The sequence below is a fragment of the Protopterus annectens genome, chromosome 17.part0, assembly GCF_019279795.1.
Source record: "Protopterus annectens isolate FY-2018-M chromosome 17.part0, PAN1.0, whole genome shotgun sequence".
NCBI lineage: Eukaryota > Metazoa > Chordata > Ceratodontiformes > Protopteridae > Protopterus > Protopterus annectens.
Genome location: NC_056751.1, coordinates 532,367,583 through 532,387,641, shown reverse-complemented (window position 1 = coordinate 532,387,641; position 20,059 = coordinate 532,367,583). Strand labels below are relative to the sequence as shown.

The window sequence follows — 20,059 nt, the reverse complement described above, 5'->3', positions numbered from 1 at the left end:
AGCAGACAAAATTCTGTACAAGTTTGTGTATGGTCTTTTGCCTCCTAATGTACATTAGAGTATTAGAGTTTTAGATACTTGAGTTTTCCTGCATTACTGTTTGTTATTGACTGTCATTATTTTTTAATGCCAGATGAATTTTACAGTCTGACTTTAACAAATTTATTTAACATTTTGGTCCTAATCGTGCCGGAATTCCCTTGGTAAGCTGCAGGTCAGAGTATATAGGTGGCACCAAAACCTGCGCAGGAGAAGGAAAGACCTCCGACTGAATTGTCGTATCTAAAGAGGCTGTCCACTTGTCTGATCTGTGGCGGCGGAAAACTGGATCCTAAAAAGAAGTTTCAACAGTAAGCGGAGGCTCGGGTAAGCAGAATTCCTCTCTTTGTTTTTGTTTTAGATCAGGGACCAGGTTACACTGTGCTATTGCTAAGGTTTGTGATAGCAGGGAGAGAGGTAGTCAAGTATTGTATCTTGAGTCATAGATCAGGAAGTAAACAAAGCAAAGTAAAACAGTTATTCTAGACACTACTGTGGATACGGGAATAAGATACCACGTGGTACAAGAGAAAGGGTTACGTAACAGTTCTTTTTCTTTCAGAGACATGGGAAATGAATGCACTAAAGGGTCACGTGACCTCTAACAGAAGATGCAAAGTATATGCAATTGCAAAGAGCAGATAATGTGAGATATTTTTCAAATTGGGTTAATAAGTATGACTTTGATGGTAAATTAGATAAAATATCATTAGTAAAACTTTGAAACAGTTAAAATCTGACGCAGAAGGTCAGGCAAAAAACAACAACAGTTGGGCGTTCCTCAAGCACATAGGTGGATTGAGGAAGTGAACCAAGGGAACAGAAAAATAAAAATGCAAAAGCATTGTTTTTAGACAAAGAGGATAATAATACAATAGTAGCATCGGTCCCTCCCCTACCACCTCCTCCGATGCCTTACTTAGAATATGAAGTGGGAGGGCGGGCTGGACCCCCCCCACGTTATCCGGACACAACAGGGATATTAAGACAACCATTTGTAAGAGAACCTATCGGAACTAGATCCCGAACACGTCAAACATTTATAGATGTTCAACCAAGCGGAAATTCATTAGATGAGAGTGAGGAAATCTGTCCATTAATTGAAGTACCAAACCCACAAGCAGGACAGGAGGGCCAGGCCTCAACTCTCTTAGTGTATAGACCATGGACACCGGAAGACATCCGGAAAGCTACAGAGGGAATTCCCCATCCAAAAATTAACTTTGAGAAATTTGTACAAGATTTGCAGGGCATGAGATTGAGTTACCACCTGAATGGGGAAGAGGTAGAAAAAGTAGTTAGACAAATTTTAGGTCCGGACTGGCACATGATTTGTGGCGCCTGGAATGCCCGTGACGCGCAACTCAGGCCACTCCCACATAGTGACGCAGAACTAGATGCTAGATTGAAGGGTCTTACAGACCGCATTACTGAAAAGTGGAAACCTAGGGCAGACTGGACTTGTATTAACCAATGCGTACAACAAGATAATGAAACAGTAGACGCATACTATGGTAGATTATTAGAATGTTTTAATAACCATAGTGGTATGACTATTCCTGAAAATCAAAAGAATGATAGCTCATATGAACAGCAGTTGAAGAATGCATTTTTAAAAGGTTGTATTGCCCCTATCAATAGCTTCGTCACGAAGCATATGATAGATCACCGAACGAGTAGGCTTCAAGCCTTGCTAGAGTATGCTAGACATGCCGAAAAACATTTTAACAGTAAAAAGAAAAAGAAAACGCAGGTCTTCACAGCTGAAGACGGTGCGGAAGTTTTTGTAGTACAAACAGCCAAAAAGGGTAAGCGAAATGCTCAGGGTAACAAACGTTCTGACAGAAACTCAGAATTTTATGAGGACAGGAAAAAAAGAGGTGAATGCTTCAATTGCGGTAAGAAGGGACATTTGGCAAGGGATTGCAGGAGCAAGGCACCTGTGGAAAAAAAGGATAAGGATGATGAGGATTGACTAGATGACAGTTATACTGCTCGGCAGTCATTAGGAGAGACTAATGAGCAGGGGAATAATGTAAATGCCTTAGAAGAAACAAATGACATGCAACCGGATGTAGAAGTTGGGGAAAGTGAAGTTTTGGACTTGGCACTACTGAGCTTGGAACTCTATTTAGCAGACACTAAACCGGAAGTTACACTTCTGGTGGAAGGGAGAGAAGTCAAATTTTTGTGTGATTCAGGAGCATCACGAACTTTGATACACCCTTCAAAGTTACTGGAACATTCTGAGTCACCCGATTACATATTAGTGAAAGCAGCAAACGGACAGCTGTACAGGGAACCACTTTCCCATGATATAGCAATAACTGACCCCATCTCGGGTATAACCCAGAAAAGTAAAATAGTACTTTCTGCCAAATGCCCCATGAACTTATTGGGAAGAGATCTTATGCAACTTTTGGCATAGCAGTAGTCCCTACCATGAATGGTATGGAGGCACAGAGACAAACTGATACTTTTGTAGTGATCAGAGGGTGAGGCCTATTATTGGTACAGCCAGGATCTGGTTACAACCGGTCCAGGGGCAGTGACCAAGGAACTGATGAATGTAGCTACCAGCAAGGTGCTTCCCTCGATGTTGATCAGCAACATTTGTTACATTGTACCCTATATTATTGTAGCACATCAGGACCTGATAAAGAATATGAACAAAATTGTTCAGGAATCCCAAATAGACTAATACTACGGACTCTATACTGGGACACTGAGGGCAATAGTGTAGTGAGTTGTTCATTGCCTCAGGAGTTCTTGGAATTGTACAAATCCAATAAACTACATGTTAGCCTAACCAAAAACAGGAATGTTAGGTGGGTAGACTTGGGTGACAAAGTGACAAAATGGGAGAAACTAACTGACTTAGAGTTATCGGACTTAGGAGTACAAAACAAAAACTAAATTGGTTAAGCACGCCCAGCTGTGCACTTACAACAGAGTGAAGACAGCTGACTGGCGTTCTTGATAGAAGAAGAAGAAAAAGCTTTGAGTAAAATACCAAATGTTCTTTGGTCAACAGGGAAATCGGATGTAGGACTTATTCGAACAGCAGGGCCAGTAGTTATAACACCAAAATCGGCCTTTAGACCAAGGAAAAGACAATACCCTTTGAGCAAGGATGCAGAACAAGGAATCAAACCTATCATAATGGCATTACTTAAGAAAGGGATACTGGTAGAATCCTTGGATTCACCATGTAATACTCCTCTATTTCCTGTTAAAAAAGCAAACGGGGAATGGCGGATGGTACAAGATTTACAGGCTGTGAATGATGCGGTAATACCAAGGGCACCTACGGTGCCAGACCCGCATACCTTGTTAAATGATTTGAAGCCGCAACAAAAATATTTCACCGTGGTAGATATTAGCAATGCATTTTTTTCAATACCTATCCACCCTGACAGCCAGCATTGGTTTGCATTCACATTTCAGGGCAAAAGGTATACGTACACCGACTACCACAGGGATATAGTGAAAGTCCAACAATATTCGCACAAGAGATGGCTAGCAACCTGGCGGGGTTTTCTCCACCAGGGGGCAGCCAAGTACTACTTTATGTAGATGACATCTTGCTTGCAGCTCCTACCCAGCAGCAATGTAGGGAAGACACAATAGCATTGTTGAAATTCTTAGCTGAGCAAGGGCATAAAGTGAATAAACATAAATTGCAACTTTGGAAAGAACAGGTTAAATACCTGGGATATGTGATATCCAAAGAAGGTAGAACATTAGATGAAGATAGGAAAACAGCAATCTTACAAGCACCTAGACCAACTACCAAAAGGAAATGATGTCCTTCTTGGGAGCGACTAATTTTGTCGAAGTTGGATACCAATTATGCTTTAGAAACGGCTCCATTGGCTGATTTAATATTTAAAGCACCAATGGCAGCACAAGAAACACTACATTGGACACGGAAGCAGAAGCAGCTTTTGCAAACTAAAACAACTGATAGTTTCATCGTTAGTTTTAGGGCTTCCAAATTACCATAAGAGATTTTTCCAAACTGTAGATTGTAGGCGGGATATATGACGTCAGTACTGACGCAACAACATGGCAAGCAACGCCCCATAGCTTACTATTCATCACAGTTAGATCCGGTGGCACGATCATTACCACCCTGTGTACAGGCAGTTGTCGCAGCAGCTATGGCAGTGCAAGCTTCGGCCTCAGTGGTATTGTTTCATCCTCTCACGTTGAGAGTACCTCATGCAGTTGCGATAATTTTACTGCAAGAAAAAATAGCATTTTTATCCCCTGCCAGACATCTTTCTTGTATGACCATACTATTGAGCCAACCCCATATGACAATTGAACGATGCACGACATTAAATCCATCGACATTACTTCCGATTCCTGTAGATGGCACACCACACAGTTGCCTACAGGAAATGGAACAAATAACCACACCTAGACAAGATCTTACTGATGTGCCCTTAACCGATGCAGAGGTGACATTTTATGTGGATGGGTCCTGTAGACGAGGTCCTACGGGAAAGAACCTAGTAGGTTATGCAGTAGTGACTGATAACGAAATCATAGAAGCACAACCCCTGCAACATAACCTGTCAGCTCAAGCAGCAGAATTGATAGCTTTGACACGTGCTTGCACTCTAGCGAAAGACAAATGTGTTAACATATATACTGACAGTCAGTATGCTTTCTCTACAGTGCATGTCTTTGCACAACAGTGGAAAAACAGGGGAATGATAACATCTACTGGCAAACCGATTAACCATGCACAATTGATTTTGAACCTGTTAGATTCTATTCAGTTACCCACTAGAATAGCTATCTGTAAATGTGCAGCCCATACCAAGCAACAAGATAGAATTTCAAAAAGGAATGCTCGGGCTGATGCAGCTGCAAAGCAAGCTGCCTCAGACCTAGAAACTGTGTTTTTAAATGAAGGACTACAACCTTCTGAGACTCTAGATTTAGAAATGTTAAAAACAATGCAGACATTAGCTACAAAAGCAGAAAAGCAGAAGTGGATAAAACGAGGAGCAATCCTTGAAGAGGGACTGTACATCTCCAAAGAGAAAACCAATATTGCCATCTAATTTATTTAGATATGCAGCTTTGTTGAGTCATGGGCAGAGCCATGTCGCAACAGGGGGGATGGTACAGTTAGTTAACAAAACATTCCAAACATACGGATTACAATTATACACAAAAATTTTGTGCAACATGTCATATTTGTAGCAAACATCATGCACAGGGAGCATTTAAACCGGCGAGGAGCTTTCCAACACCACCTATCCGTTCCATACTATTTGTATGGATTTCATAGAACTGAATAAATGTGAAGGGAAAAAATACTGTTTAGTGATCATAGATATGTTTTCAAAATGGGTAGAAGCTTTTCCAACCAGGAATCTGGATGCAGCAACAGTAGCAAAGCCTTAGTGAAAGAAATCATTCCTAGATTTGGCATACCGGAAAGAATCTATAGTGACAATGGAACACATTTCGTAAACCAGACAATACATCAGCTTGGGAGATTTTTTGGGATTTCTTTGAAAAACCATTGTGCTTATCACCCTTAGTCAGCAGGACTGGTGGAGAGGTACAATGGAATTTTGAAAAACAAGTTGAGAAAATTGATGAGTGAGACTCAAAAGACTTGGATTTGCTGTCTGCCTTTAGCACTGCTGAGCATGAGAACTGTTCCAAATGTAAGGGCTTGACCCTTTGAGGTAGTGTTTGGAAGAGCATATTGTGTGCCACAATGGAAGGCCCTCATGCCTGCAGAGCTGGAGGCCGATGGCTCATTAGCTAGTTATATGAAGAAATTGTTAACAAATAAGACTGTTTTGCAGTTGAACTCTTTTCAGATAAACGAGAAGCAAAACCGAGGCCGTGCTGACCCGGGTCCTGGATCTGGCTGAAAGTCATCAAAAGAAAGAACTGGGCGAGTCCAAAGTGGGAAGGTCCGTACCAGGTACTATTGGCAACACCTACTGCAGTAAAAATTGCTGAGAGATCATCTTGGGTTCATTTGACGCACTGTAAACCACTCAAAGAATTTAAATTGGACACTGACATTCCACAGATACAGGATGGCCAGAGGCAGAGTGAATAAAAATGTGAAGCAACCCCAAAGACATTGGTTCACTGGCCTGCTGATCATACATTTATTAACCATGTTTATAGTGACCTTTTTGTTGTTATGGTTTTTCTTGCATATAACTACAGAAGTGAAATTGATAAACGTGATGATGGACTGGCTATAGACTGGCACCCGAACTTCAACACATACCTGGCTATGAAACGAGTCTATGTAGAGACTATGAATGTTTCAAATTGTTGGGTTTGTACTGCAATACCCACAGCATATGGAGGACTCTTAATGTCTGCTGTCCCCTTGGGGATAAATGAAACTTGGGAAAACCTATTATTTGACACGGGTACTGTGAGATCACAAGACAAAGTGGCATTATATTTACCGTTACTCAGAAAGGAATTGTTTGTTTTGTTAAAATGACACACTCCAGGTTGGTTGGAGTAACTGTAACATAACTGTGTCTTACAAATGTTATATAAAACCTGTAGACCAAGGTACTAGTTGTAGCACGAACTATGGTTCATATTTAAGCTTGATGAAAACAACATTGAGAGATGTGCAAAAACTCCTGAAATATATAGACAATTATCTGTTATAGATAAAAAATGTTTCATTCAGGGTTAACCCGCATCAGTACTAAAGTAGAAAACTGTTATTTTGTTTGTGGGAAAAAGGCCTATAAATGGTTACCTGAGAATTGGTCCGGCAGTTGTTTTGGGTTATCTGGTTCCAGCCATAAGACATACTGCAGAATTGCCCTGGGTAAAATACGCAATGTGAGAAATATAGCTCAGCAAGCCGAGAATACAGTCAGAAAACCTGCTAATCCAGTGGGTAAGATTGAAGCAAGCTGGAAGGATCATTCGCTGTGAAGGACAAAGAAAAATTGACTCATATGGACTTGAGTGACAGTGTTATATCCTGGGCTGGGATATTCCCAGCCTACGGAGCAGTCAAATCGATTTGGGAACTGAGGAAATTGTCAAAACTCCTCAGTAATGAGCAATGCGACTTTTTCCGCTCTTGAACTTGTGACTGATGAAATGAATGCAATGAGAACAGTCGTATTACAGAACCGAATGGCTCTCGACTTCACCCTAGCGGCGAGAGGTGGTACTGCGCTTATCAAAGAAGAATGCTGTGCACATTCCAGACAACCAACATGAAATCAATGATCACCTGGAGGTAATACAGCAGGTGTCAGCAATGGCAGAACCAGGCCCAAACCCACTGTGAACTTTTTCCAGAATCTATTTGGGGGTGGGGTCGGTCCTTATGAATATTCTGATAGCAATTTGTGTAGTACTGCTCATAATTGGAGCATGTGTCTGCTGCGGTATACCCTGTGTGAAAAAATTAGTTAAAGACTTAGTTGACATATCAGTAACTGAAACTATGTACCAAGACATGGAATTGAATTTGTTGATACCAAGTGAAAGCCTATCTGAAATATAAAGCAAATGACTTACTTAGCTAAAAGTCCTTGAAAGGAAAAGGCTAAGAAATGAAATGATACTGTTTATGTTTCAAATAGAATGAAATGCATTAACAGGAGGGAGAATGTTAGAAAAATATATATATTCACATATGTGCTGCCTAGAAAATATATATTTACATACATGCTGCCTAGAAAAATATATTTACATATATGCTGCTTAGGAAAATGTGTATTCAAACATTCAAACATATATAAGTTGTGTGGTCAGATATATAGAGAAATGTGTGCTTTAGACAGGAATAAATGTGCTCAAATCTATATAGGGAACAAAGGTTGAAAAATAGTATGATATGTAATGCATTTAATTCTGTTTTACTAGAATAATAGTAGAAATAAACTCGCATATTATTGCTTGAAGCATAAGCTGCAGTGTAATTAGAAATTTGGCCTTGGCAGCGTTCAAGCGGCCTGGCTCATGTCTGTCAGTAAAGATTATTTTGCAAAGTTAGAAAATAATAAATCTGTCTGCATGTGTATCTTTTCCTGCTTCCACCAGAAGAATAGCCTTGTGCGCACTATCAGAGATAATGTCCAGCTGGTAAACAAGAAAAGAGACAAAGAGAAGCATTAAAGAAGACATGCACCCATTGTATTCGAACTAATCTAAGAGCCTTGAATTGGCTACATCCTCGGAAGGACATTGTGATTGACCAGGTGCTTTGCAAGGCTGTAATATTCTCATGGGAAAAAGATTTTTGAAAAACACCATCTCAGCACTTTTTCATAAGTTACTATGATGTAAAGACCCTGTCACTGACCACGTCAGTGAGGTGGGCAAAAGCTGATTGTAAAACATATAAAAATGGCATATGTTGCACCAATAAAATCAGACAAAATTCTGTACAAGTTTGTGTATGGTTTTTTGCCTCCTAATGTACATTAGAGTATTAGAGTTTTAGATACTTGAGTTATCCTGCATTACTGTTTGTTACTGACTGTCATTATTTTTTAATGCCAGATGAATTTTACAGTCTGACTTTAACAAATTTATTTAACAGTACTGATCTCTTCCCTTCATAGTAGTGGGGTCAGCAATGACAATCCAGATGGACTCTGAAGACAAGGTATAGGTTAATGTGTTCCCAGACAGGCCCATTTCTCTCAAGCATTCAAGGGTCACTTGAAAAACTAGCTCGAGTCTTTGGGGGGGGGGGGCGCCAATATGTGACGGCCTCTTTACCTCAGGCCGGTAATCAAGGAGCCTCAATCTTCACCACTGACACCGTTGACAGACGGTCATTAAAGCCATGAATTAATTTACACAGTATTTTCAGATGCAGCTCTATGCATCAAGCACAATTTCCCCCAAGAGACCACAGGAAACATGCTCCAGACCTGGGACTGGACTCTCTGTCTCTCTAGATCCCAAACAAAACTTGCTTTGGAGCATGGTGTTCCAGTTCCAAGTAGCTGACAGATCCACACCTAGGTATTTGATTTTCACACACACACATCCTGGAAAAGGCTGGTACAGATTTACTAGCTGTACCCCTTCTGCCCAGACTATAAGGTAGCCACGCTGCCACTAGTCAACCACTCTCAGGCTCTTACAAGGGTATCCAATTATGCTGAGTAAAATCAATACTAATATAAATGGTAGAGTGTAACCAAAACAGCACGGATTTTTGAAGTGGTCATGGCATCACTAAAATAAGCACAAGTACTCTCAGGATGTTAAAAGTATTATATAAAAGACCAGCCACAATGAAAGGTAAGAAAATATTTAACAAACAAATAATAAAATAGAAAATAAGAGAATACTAAATATCCAGGTACAATAAACACCAGAGTTTGAATCACAGGAGAAATAAAAAGAACACAGTTGGACAGATTCAATCAGAAGCAGAAAAACACTACTTAACTAATCTCAAAGTATTTCCTAACTGTCTAAAGAATAACTGGTTCCTAGATAATTTAATTAATATAGTAAGGCAGGATTAGGTACTGAGATGCTTATTTCCACAAGGCAAAGTGATGAGCTTCTAACCATCTAACTGAACTGAACTCAACTGAACTAACTGAACTCAACTGACTGTGATAACTGATCTAGATCTTTTACATCAGGTTCCAAAGAAAACAAAACAAAGCAAAACAAACTGCTGTGAGAATGCCATCCTCTCAGTGCTGATTATAGAATGATATCACATTTAATCACCTGACTCTGGTACAATTCATACTCAGAGCTTTGCTAAGATCTGTTGCAGTATCTGAAAGCTATACAACAATTTCAATAATGTTTACCCTTCCCTTCCAGAATTCTCTGTTTAAACATATACATTTAATCAGTTATAACACTGTTGATACATTTTTAACACAAGCAGTGTGATAATCAAGTGACACAAAATTATTTACAAAACTCCAGCTAACTATGCTGGCATATGTTACACATGCACTGCCTTATTCTCCCTGGCACAGATGGCAATACCTCACATAATCACATCTCATAAATACCTATGAAAAGAAGTGAAACTCAAAATGCTGGCAAGCTTGCCAAACGATTAGAAAATAGTAGACTGCATGATTATATTATACTGGTTCACTTTGTTATTCCAGGCATGACTACTGTTAATCTTCTTCTTTTGGCTTTTTCCTGGTTAGGGGTCGCCACAGTGATCACCTGTCCGCTCGTGATTGGCAGTGGAGTTTTTATTGTGTCAAGTTGCCAGCCCGGCACCCAACCTTCCACAGAAGGCACACAAAGCACACACTCATGCCTAGGGCCAACTTAGAGTGTCCAATCCACCTAGAGCATGTCTTTGGGATGTGAGAGGAAACCAGAGCACCCGGAGGAAACCCATGCAACCACAGGGAGGACATGCAGACTCTGCACAAAAGGCACCCCAGCCGAAAATCGAACCAGACAAGCCTCTTGCTGTCAGGCGGCAATGCTAACCGCTGTACCACCGCGGCCGCCCACCAAGCATGACTACTGTTAATAAAAATCTAAAATTTAAGACATTCATAGGAACAATGACTACTTAGCTCATTTCTTCAAGTTTCTTATTGCCAGTTAATGCTGCAGTCTTTATCTTCTCCAGAGCATTATTATCATTCCCTTCCTAATTATTTAAGTTTTTTTTCATGACTATCTCAAGAAGCTAATGAAAGCTGTTTTGTTTCAACTAGTTCTGTGGCAAACAGGGTTAAAGCCTTGTGTTTGGTACAGATGACTCAGGTTCAATTAATGGCTCAGAAGCTGGAGTAGTTGGGTAGGGAGGACTGGAATAAGTGGCCACTGCTGACATATGGAGGGGGAAATTTGTGATTCAGATCACAGGAGTACAGTTCATGTCAGAATGATGCACTGTGGGAGTAAGGGCTCTCTGCTAGAGATGTGAGACCCAACACTGCAGTTCCTCACACTACAAAAAGTAAGCTCAATTATGACACAAAATACATTAAAAAATTTCTGTTAACTTTTATGGTGCTTGTGCTGAAGGGGGGCCTTCTTTGTGCCTCTTGTACATGGGGGTTTGTGCCACCTCAAGCACATTAACTCCTGTTGGTGTAGCTGAAACATTCAAGCTACCACAGTATTGGAATTAGTACACATTCTCCTTATTTATAATTAAATTATTGCTGTTTCAAGGACCACAATTACTGCTTTTGAGCTTTCAGTGGGCACACAACAGGGGACATGGCCTCTTTTACCACATAGCTTTCTCTAGCTAGGCATAATTTGACTGCATCAGTCTGTAACATTGTAGCAGCATAGTGTAGAGGACTTCTTCCAAGTCTGCTGGCTAACAGAAGAAGCTGTTAACAGCTGAAGAAAAATCTGTGTCCGTGCAGGATGACAATACACAATTTTCTGACTTCCATGACCAATGTTCTGCTATCCCTGTAAGAGATGAGCAATGAATGGTTCAAAGGAGAATGAGGTACTTGAAGACAAAGGGCAGACTAGGTGGCCATAAACAGCATACAATATGATCTGTTACTCTTTCTATTCTGATTGTCTTTACTCAGAAACTTGTCTTTATAACCACCACCCTTTCTCTGACGTCTACTCAATCTGTCTGTCCAAGATGTCCCATTACAAATTCACGATCCAATGCATGGAGAACCTTTATTCCAGTATGCGTTTCTCTTTAGGACCCCTGAAGTTTGATTATGGTTTAAGCTGCCTACATACTTTAATCAGCCCATTTTCTTACCCCCTCTTAGCAATTACTTCTTTCAACATAAAAATCTACTTCTACCATACGTCATGACATCAGCCGCAGTACTCAACTCCCCATTTAAGGAAAAAGTACTTCAGAGGAAGTCAGTCCAATGATGTACAACACAGTATCATTACGTACTGCTTTCTGTTAAAACTACCTTCCACTCTGCACTCCTGCAGTTTGATGTCTGTCCTCATCATTCTGCCTCTCAGTGTAGCCTTGTCTGGTCTTAAATGTCATTTTCCTGTTTGGCAAAAACAATTGACAAGTACTTAATATTCTAAAATAGGAAGGACAAAAAGGAAGAAAAGAAAACTGGAAGCATGGCTCATGTCTTACCTGTCAGTCCCATAGATCCATGCAACTGCAATGGCCTCAAAAACAACAACAATAAGAAGTGGCAGTGTCGCAGAATAATCATCAAACATTGTGACAAAGTAATTTCCTGTGCGCTGGGCAAAAATTAAGCCAAAGACAAATCCAAGAATGCAACAGACCACTGAAAGGAGAGAAAAATAAAACAATGAAGAAAAACCCAGAATGTAACAATATTACTGACGATCACAGAAGACACCACCAGCCATAAAACTTTCAAAAGTGTTTAGCATAAATTCAACAAATATCATATGTCCCAAATTGCTATTCATGAAGTGAAAGCTAATTCAGCACATAAAATGCAAATGTTCACATGTGAACAACACAACAGTAAAAAAAAAAAAAATAAATAAATCACTGAAAAGCATGCTCTTAATTTTACTACTTAGTATTACCATTTAGAGCCTAGAATGGGTACTTGAAAAATGGCAGGGGATTCTAATGTTTAACTATTTAATTATCAAAGATCTTTAAACAGAAAGCGGCAACTTTTCAGAAATCTGCAGTTTATCCTAAAATATACAGGAAAAAATAATTTTAGAAAGAAAATTTCTTCATAAAATTATTCATATATCTTCAGTACAACAGACTTGAAAAATTTATAGTTTCATCAAACTCTTCCTGTCAAAATACTTCAGAAACGTATCTGTTACATCTACAAATGAGGAACTTGAAACATTCTCATTCTGATTCTTCACTGAAGAAAGATTTACAGCACATAATGACTATATTTCAAGAACCATCATTAAAAATGGGTGGTTTTCAAGAAAATTTGGAAAACTTGAGAGAAAACAGTCAAACTAACATTCTCAAGGAAATGATTCAACAACAGCAAATAAAAATTACTGATAAAAAGACTGATTTAACTGATATAGAACACAGACTCAAAGAAGAAGAAACACAGACCTTCTATTAAAAAAAAAACTCTTGGCTAACAAATACGCTGAATGATTTAGACAAAAGAGAAAGAAGATGTAACATAAGGATCTTTGGACTACCAGTAAAAACTGTGTGTGGGGGTATTGTCTCCTTACTTTCCACATGGATCCCACAATTTCTTAACAACAAGAAAGCTTTTACTATGGAATCAAAAGAGCCATAGATAAACCGATACAAAGAAACGCACTAACTTCTCCAAGGTCGATAGTAATAAAGTTTTTCATTCACTGACAACTGGTCTTTAAATCAGCATGGGAGAAAGCCCCTTAAAAATATGGACAACATAATATACGATTTAACAATGACTACTCCACAAAAACCATTGAAATGAGAAGGAATTGCTGGCCACTTAAACTCCTCAAACAAGACAAAATTAAAGCTCAAATAATCTTTCCAGCAAAAATTAGAATTCATCTAGTCAATGATATCCGAACTTTTAACAATATTGAAGAAGCTACATCCTTTGTCAAAAATAATAATGTATTACCATTCACTGAAGAAATGGACTGGACATCACCTACTTTAAAAAGAACTTGGGAGAAGAATAACTGGATTGATGTGAACAAGAAAATGCAGAGAACTGAACACCCTAAAACATGTGCAAAAAGACTTCTTAAATGTGTATTTCTCGATAATATTTAACTAAATATTTCTAAGTTCTTACATATCTAGCTTTTCTAATACTAAATATACTGTCAGGTAATATCAAAATTCTAATCCAAGTCCTAATTACATTATAATATTACAAAGTAAAAGTAAGGAAATAGGAGAACTTACAACTATTTATTTCAATATTTGAAACTCTTTGGTATGTTGTTACTGCTTTTATATTTTTTGCTTTTTACTCAGGAATAATCTGAATAAGCAATCAGAAATCTTATCCATAAAATTATATGCAACAACATGTATTACTGACTACTCAATTATACAATGTGATGTCAGCTTGATGGGATTGCGGTTCTTGACCATTTTTTGATAACAGGTGATGTATGCAGGGGTCTAATCATTATGTACAAGGATCACTGTGGTCCGCTGGACTTGATTTGGCTGATGTCGGAGACTGGGTTAATGTTGGAAAAATGGGTCAGCTCTTCACTCTTGGTTATATGGTGTGCTTGTGATTATGGTTAAGCTCCGTGGCTAGTTTCTGACACCTGTTTGGAGGCAGCTCAGTCATTTTTCTTCTCTTAGCTCTGTCTTCTGTCTTTCAAGAGTGACGCTATCTCCAACAGTGGGAAGTAATAAGTGTTATTTTGACTTCAGATAATGGCTGTGTTAGCCACCACAATGATTTTGAAGGAATCCTCTTTGCTTTCTATTAGTTCTGTGCTGCAATATCTTCAGTATCCAGGAACAACTCATACAAGAGAATTAGTGAGTATGTCATTAAAATGCAAACACTGTGATAAGGAAAAAAATCTGGGCATTGTAAATTCTATTGTATCTTCACTTGTTTCATAAGCTACTCTATCTCTTCTCTGTCTGTATACATCTTTTTTTACTGAACGGTTTTATATCAGGTTTCTTTTGGCATACAGCACTGCATTAGATAATGCAGCTCTGTCAGATGTCTCAGTTAGTAAGTCCATCAGTTGAATTCCCTTTTTAAAGTGAGGATCATCGATAGCATTTTCTCCAGAGGATGAGTGGGATGATTACACAGGCTCCTGAAGTACTACTGTATTTTTTACAAGCGGCATCTGGCCTAGGAAAACATCAAGACTGGAGCTGACATGTAATCCTGGACATCTAAAAATGTCTTTGATATAAAGTGCATCTTATCTGATTTAACATTTGTTAACTGGGTGTAAATGACAACCCAGGCCATAAGGGTGAGTGTAAATGCAGTATATGCACAAACACAATTTACTATAGCCAATGGACCTACTACAAATACCCACAATAGAACTCTCCTGAAAGCCAAGTAGACCAGCCAAACTCATCCAAAAAAACCTGACAAAACTGTAGCTGAAATCAGTTACAGACTGTTACAAAAACAATGTTGGGCTTTGTTTCTGACATATACTTAACTCATGTTATACTAATGCCATGGTAAAACAAAGGGAAACAGGCACAGAGGTGAAAACGGATCATGCAACAGCAGTCTTTCAGCCAATAAATATAAATCCATACTGGGATATGTATATTCAATTAGTTGAGATTAGTGAGATGGTGCTCCTCCAGTTATCCCTTATCAAATGGCAAACCTCCCCAGTCAACTAACATGCTTCTGGAAGGTAGGAGAAAAACAAAATACCTGGAAAAAAACATAGAAACACAGTGTACATACATACTCCACAGAAAGGAATGAACCTTGGAGCCCTGAGATGTAAGCCAGAAATATTTCTGTAAGCTATTGTTTTTCTCAATGCGGTGCCTGAATGAAAAACTGACCCAAATGGAGACTTTTCTCCTCAATCAGGGACAATCTGCCTGCATCTTGCATCCAACAAAACACAGAAGGTGGTGGCCAAAGGTGCTATTTTAGCCCAGATTTGTGCAGATTCAAGGAGATTCCCCAGCTGGTCAAACCATGGATGGTGTGCTGCAGGGATCTCTACAGCTCCTCTGGTTTGGAAGCCTGTTCACACAGGTGTCTAGGTAAAGATAAATGTGCATATCCTATAGCATGAGGTAGGTAAATACTGGGACTATGCATTTGATAAACACTACAAGCATAACTGAATGACCTAACAGCAAAAAATATACTGGCAGTTTTACTCCCCTGCCACAAAATGGAGAAAGCCTTAGTGTTCCTTGTGACTTAGTTTGTGGAGATAGGTAACCTTTAAGTCCAGGGTCCCCATTAGTGCAGTCTACACACACAGAAGAAGCAGGCTTTACAAAGCTAATATTTCTAATTTTCTCAGTTTCACTAATTTTTATTTCAATAAATCTAGGACTGGTTCCACGAAAAAAAAATTGTGCCAAAACTGGCAGTGGCACTAATAAGTGGTTGGGGCTACTAGGTGGCATAACAAGAAAGAGGAAGTGAAGTATCTGGACTATGCAACCAGATGCAATTACATTACTTACCTAATGGTCTGAGCTCATTGCAAACTAGCTTTTCTTGAGAAAAAAATTGCTTTCCTAAATGGATATTAGGCGAGGAGGTAGAGAGAAGGGGTGCTGAGGGTGCAGGAGAGTCTAACTGTACAACCAATTCTAACTGTTCTAACTCCTGCTGTCATGGCTGGACCACTCCCCTCCTCATACCTTGCTGCATGTCCTGGTGTCTGCCTCCACTCCAGGTTTACTACTTTTCAAGCCACTTCTTTGAACTACTTCATCCTTGAATGCTTACAATAAAGAGGACACTTTTTGAAAGTTTCACTTATACTTCTGGTGGGGAAATGAAAATGCTGTTTAAATGGTTTTCTCTTTTTCCTCTAAATTTTAGTTTCTTCCTAGGAAGGGAACCAAAACCTAGCTCACCATCTAATAAGGTGTTTAACAAATGTCAGTTTCCATCTTTTGGTAATGTGTAGACTTCTCAGCCACTCAGACCTATGTGTACAGTGCTAAAGCTCTATGCTACTACATTAATAAATAACATCATACTAACACTTAACCAGCAGGCCTTCCAAACTTAAAAGCAGTCTGATTTAGGTCACGTACTCCATCTAAGTGGCTCCAGTATCTAATTCAATCCGGCAGTTAATGGCTTTAATCCCTAGTATAGAGGAGATGTAAACCTTTTATTTTTCTAAATTACTACAGCACTTTTTTTCTTATAATATGGGGTGAGTGTTGATTCCTGGAGTCAACTGCAACCACTTTCTTAATCTAAAAAACACAGCTGGGTCCACCATGGTGTTTTTTTTTTATATAAAGGTAATTTCACTTATTCTGAACCCTAAAGAACTTGTCTGGCATTTTTTTTTTTGTTTTGTTTTTGAGGCAGGAGATTGGGAATCAGCCTTGAGGGTTGCACTCTTGAATGCATCCTCAAATTGATCTGCACTAAGGGTCTGTTTTTCATTCCCATAAGTCCTGAGAATCTCCTACTGGTATTCAGAATCACCTTCATGTCCCATTTAAAATGTTCTATCATTGTGTTTAAGGCTTTGCCAAATGAAACACTGGTGAAATGCTCCTCACATCGGGCATATAAATGGCCTGGGTAGATTTTGTTTTCCCAGGGGAGAAGGATCTCTTTTTCTTACACCTGTCAGAACCCTTGATTCTGCAATAAGGAGTTACTGCAATCAGGCACTATGTAAAAACTCTGGGTGCAGCATCCAGTTCAAAAGACAAAGAAGTCCACTGTTTGTACGAGCTCTCACTTCAAACCTAAAAAAGTACCTGTAGTCCCATCTACTGGGGTATGCAGAGTCAGGCATCCTTGAGATTGAGGATAAATATTGGGGCTTGAGGGAACAGGACTGGTAAAAGGGTTTGCAATGTCAACATTTTGAATTTTTAAAACCTGAAACAGTATTTAGCTTTGACAGGTCAAATGTTAACCTTTATACGCCATCCTTTCTTGGCACTAGGAACAGTCTTGAGTACAATCATCTGTTCTGGAGATACAGGCTGTATGACTCTTGGTTGCAAAAGCTCTTGTACTATGGAGGGGGAACCAGATATGCTTGGTCTTTTGGTGCTGGTGGGAATGTCTGACATTTTTGGCATTGCTAGTAACTTTAGTTTGTAACACTGATATATATGCAGCACTATTTGCCTTTTGTCATGATTTCCCAAGTTCTTATGCACTGGGTTACCCTTCCTGTAATATTCTCCCACCCCTGCAGGATCCTGCTTGATGGCTCCACAACCACTATATAACTGTCCCATTACTTCTGTGGCAGTGATACCTGAACATCCCTGGGATGGGTGAGAACATTGTCCCATTTGTTCCTACTGGGGCAGCCCTATTATCTCATTCGTTCCTCCAACAGCAAGGGTCAGGAGGTAGGCAGCCATCCAACTTGTGGGTTCTATGAGTTGGCCTAAAATGGAGGGCTCCACCTTTGGTGTTGCCTTGAGCTCAACAATGCTGCCCAACCTCAAGAGGGTGTGTTCACCTTTGCACACTGTTTCTTGAATTGCTAAGTATTCTACACTAATTAACAAGATGCTAAGTACACTGCCTGGATGTCAGCAAAGAGGACATTTAGAGAACCTGAGCAAAAATCAACCACAAAAGGTAAGAAAATACGGGTTGGGAATAACCATGAATTTGTTCAGCCAAAAGCAGTTCAAGCTCCAGTTTTCATGCAAGACATGACTTTCAGTGATGTAGAATAAAAATAAGTCAAATGAGCTCAGAGCTGATTAAAATAAATGAAACACTGAAGGAGTATATCAATTCAAATAAGAAAAGGCTGGAAAAATAAATGAAGCTTTAAACAGATATTCAGATGAGCTGCTAAAACTACAAACTCAGACGTCAACATTGGATGAGTATGACACTGCTCAAGAAGAGATGTTTTAAAAAATGGTAGAATTAGAGGACATAGCACAGAGGGTAAACCTGAGATTTTCTGCTGTACCAGAAAACTGTAAGGAACATACTATACTCATTTTATAAAAACACAAATAAACAATTGGACTGGTATTATATAGCAGGAGCTGTTAACTGAAATGGCACACCATGTATGCTTTAGATCTGGCTATAAGACAGCAGCCAAGTCCTTTAATAGTAAAGATGCAAACCTACCAGCAGAAAGAGTTGATTCTGACAAAAATGTGGCAGCAGGACAAAGTACTAAAAGTTGGAGACAGTAGAGTATTTATGGAAAATAATTACTCACTGCACGCCAAGAAGAACAGGAATACACTTATTCTAGCCTGTGGAGAAGCAGGTGTGAGAGTCAAGGCTGCTGTATCCAGCTATCTGTAGAATATTTCATTTTTTCCTGGAGGGTCAAAGTCATTTTTTATGAAAACATGCTATGGAGGAAATACAAATGTTTGTCCAACAAAAAGTGAGCTATCAAAAAGAGCTGAATTCTGCTTCTTGTTCTTCTGATAATAAAGCTCATAAAGAGACCATGCCAGTGAAATATTTTTCAGTGATCCAATGGAAAATGCTTAAGAGACAAAAAGAAAAACGGAGTGGACTCGAAAAACTGGAGTATTTTGGAAATGAACAAGAGACATGGAAGTCAACATGATGAAAACCAGAAACTCGGAAATTAATGAATAATTGTGTGATTACAAAGCATCAATTGAATTTGTGAACTGCAGCAGAGCAAGGAAACCTGACCTGGAAATATTAGACTTTTTTGACTTTGTTAAACGTGTAGGGGATTTCATAGGTTCATACTAGGCTATCTGCCCTAGGGCATTTATAAGCCTAGCCAGAGTGTGTTTGGCTTTCGCCACCCATTTTAAATTAATTTTGCTATGCCTTTTTTTGAGGTTAGTATACTGTGCTTCTGTCTAACAGTGACACAGAAGTGATAGCCAGGGTAAACCTACGATCTCCCATCCACTCATCAAGATTCCTCTTGAAGAGAGTCATTGTGGGACTCTGCCTAACCTGGACTGGGATTTTATTCCAGAGTGAAGGGAGCCTCTGGGTTATGAATCTGTCCCTCCAGCATGTCCTATTTATTTCAGTGCTGAGATTCAAGTCTCTTGAACGCGTAGCTCGATGGGATTCGGATTTTCTGAGGTGCAGCATGTCCATTAATTCCGGGTTGTACATGGCTTTATACGTCAGGCACAGATCACCTCTGAGCAGGCGGTATGCCACTGAGTAGAGCTGGAGTTTCTTTAACCGGGCAGCATATGGCATCTGTTTGAGCCCTTTGATCCTCTTGGTGAGGTACTTTTGGGGTATTTCCAGTTGCTGCAGGTGTCCGGTAAGGTACATCCCAAAAGGGGCATTGTACTCAATTATGGGCCTGATGAGGGATGAGTAAAGAGGCACGATGACCTCCCCTGATCTAGATGTGAATCCCTTCATGATTAGGTGGGCTATATAAAATGTTTTTCTAACCACTTTAGCCA

The 20,059-nt window shown here is 39.4% G+C and overlaps 1 protein-coding gene across 3 annotated transcripts in view; it reads right to left on the bottom strand.

Annotated features, from left to right (window-relative positions):
* Nucleotides 1-20,059, bottom strand: part of LOC122791582 (sodium-dependent neutral amino acid transporter B(0)AT2-like) — a 734,235-nt gene that overhangs the window by 44,396 nt on the left and 669,780 nt on the right. For all 3 annotated transcript variants that reach the window (XM_044059347.1, XM_044059350.1, XM_044059349.1), the window contains exon 12: nucleotides 12,125-12,284. In XM_044059347.1, coding sequence (XP_043915282.1) covers nucleotides 12,125-12,284 — 160 coding nt within the window. The remainder of the gene's footprint in view (nucleotides 1-12,124; nucleotides 12,285-20,059) is intronic.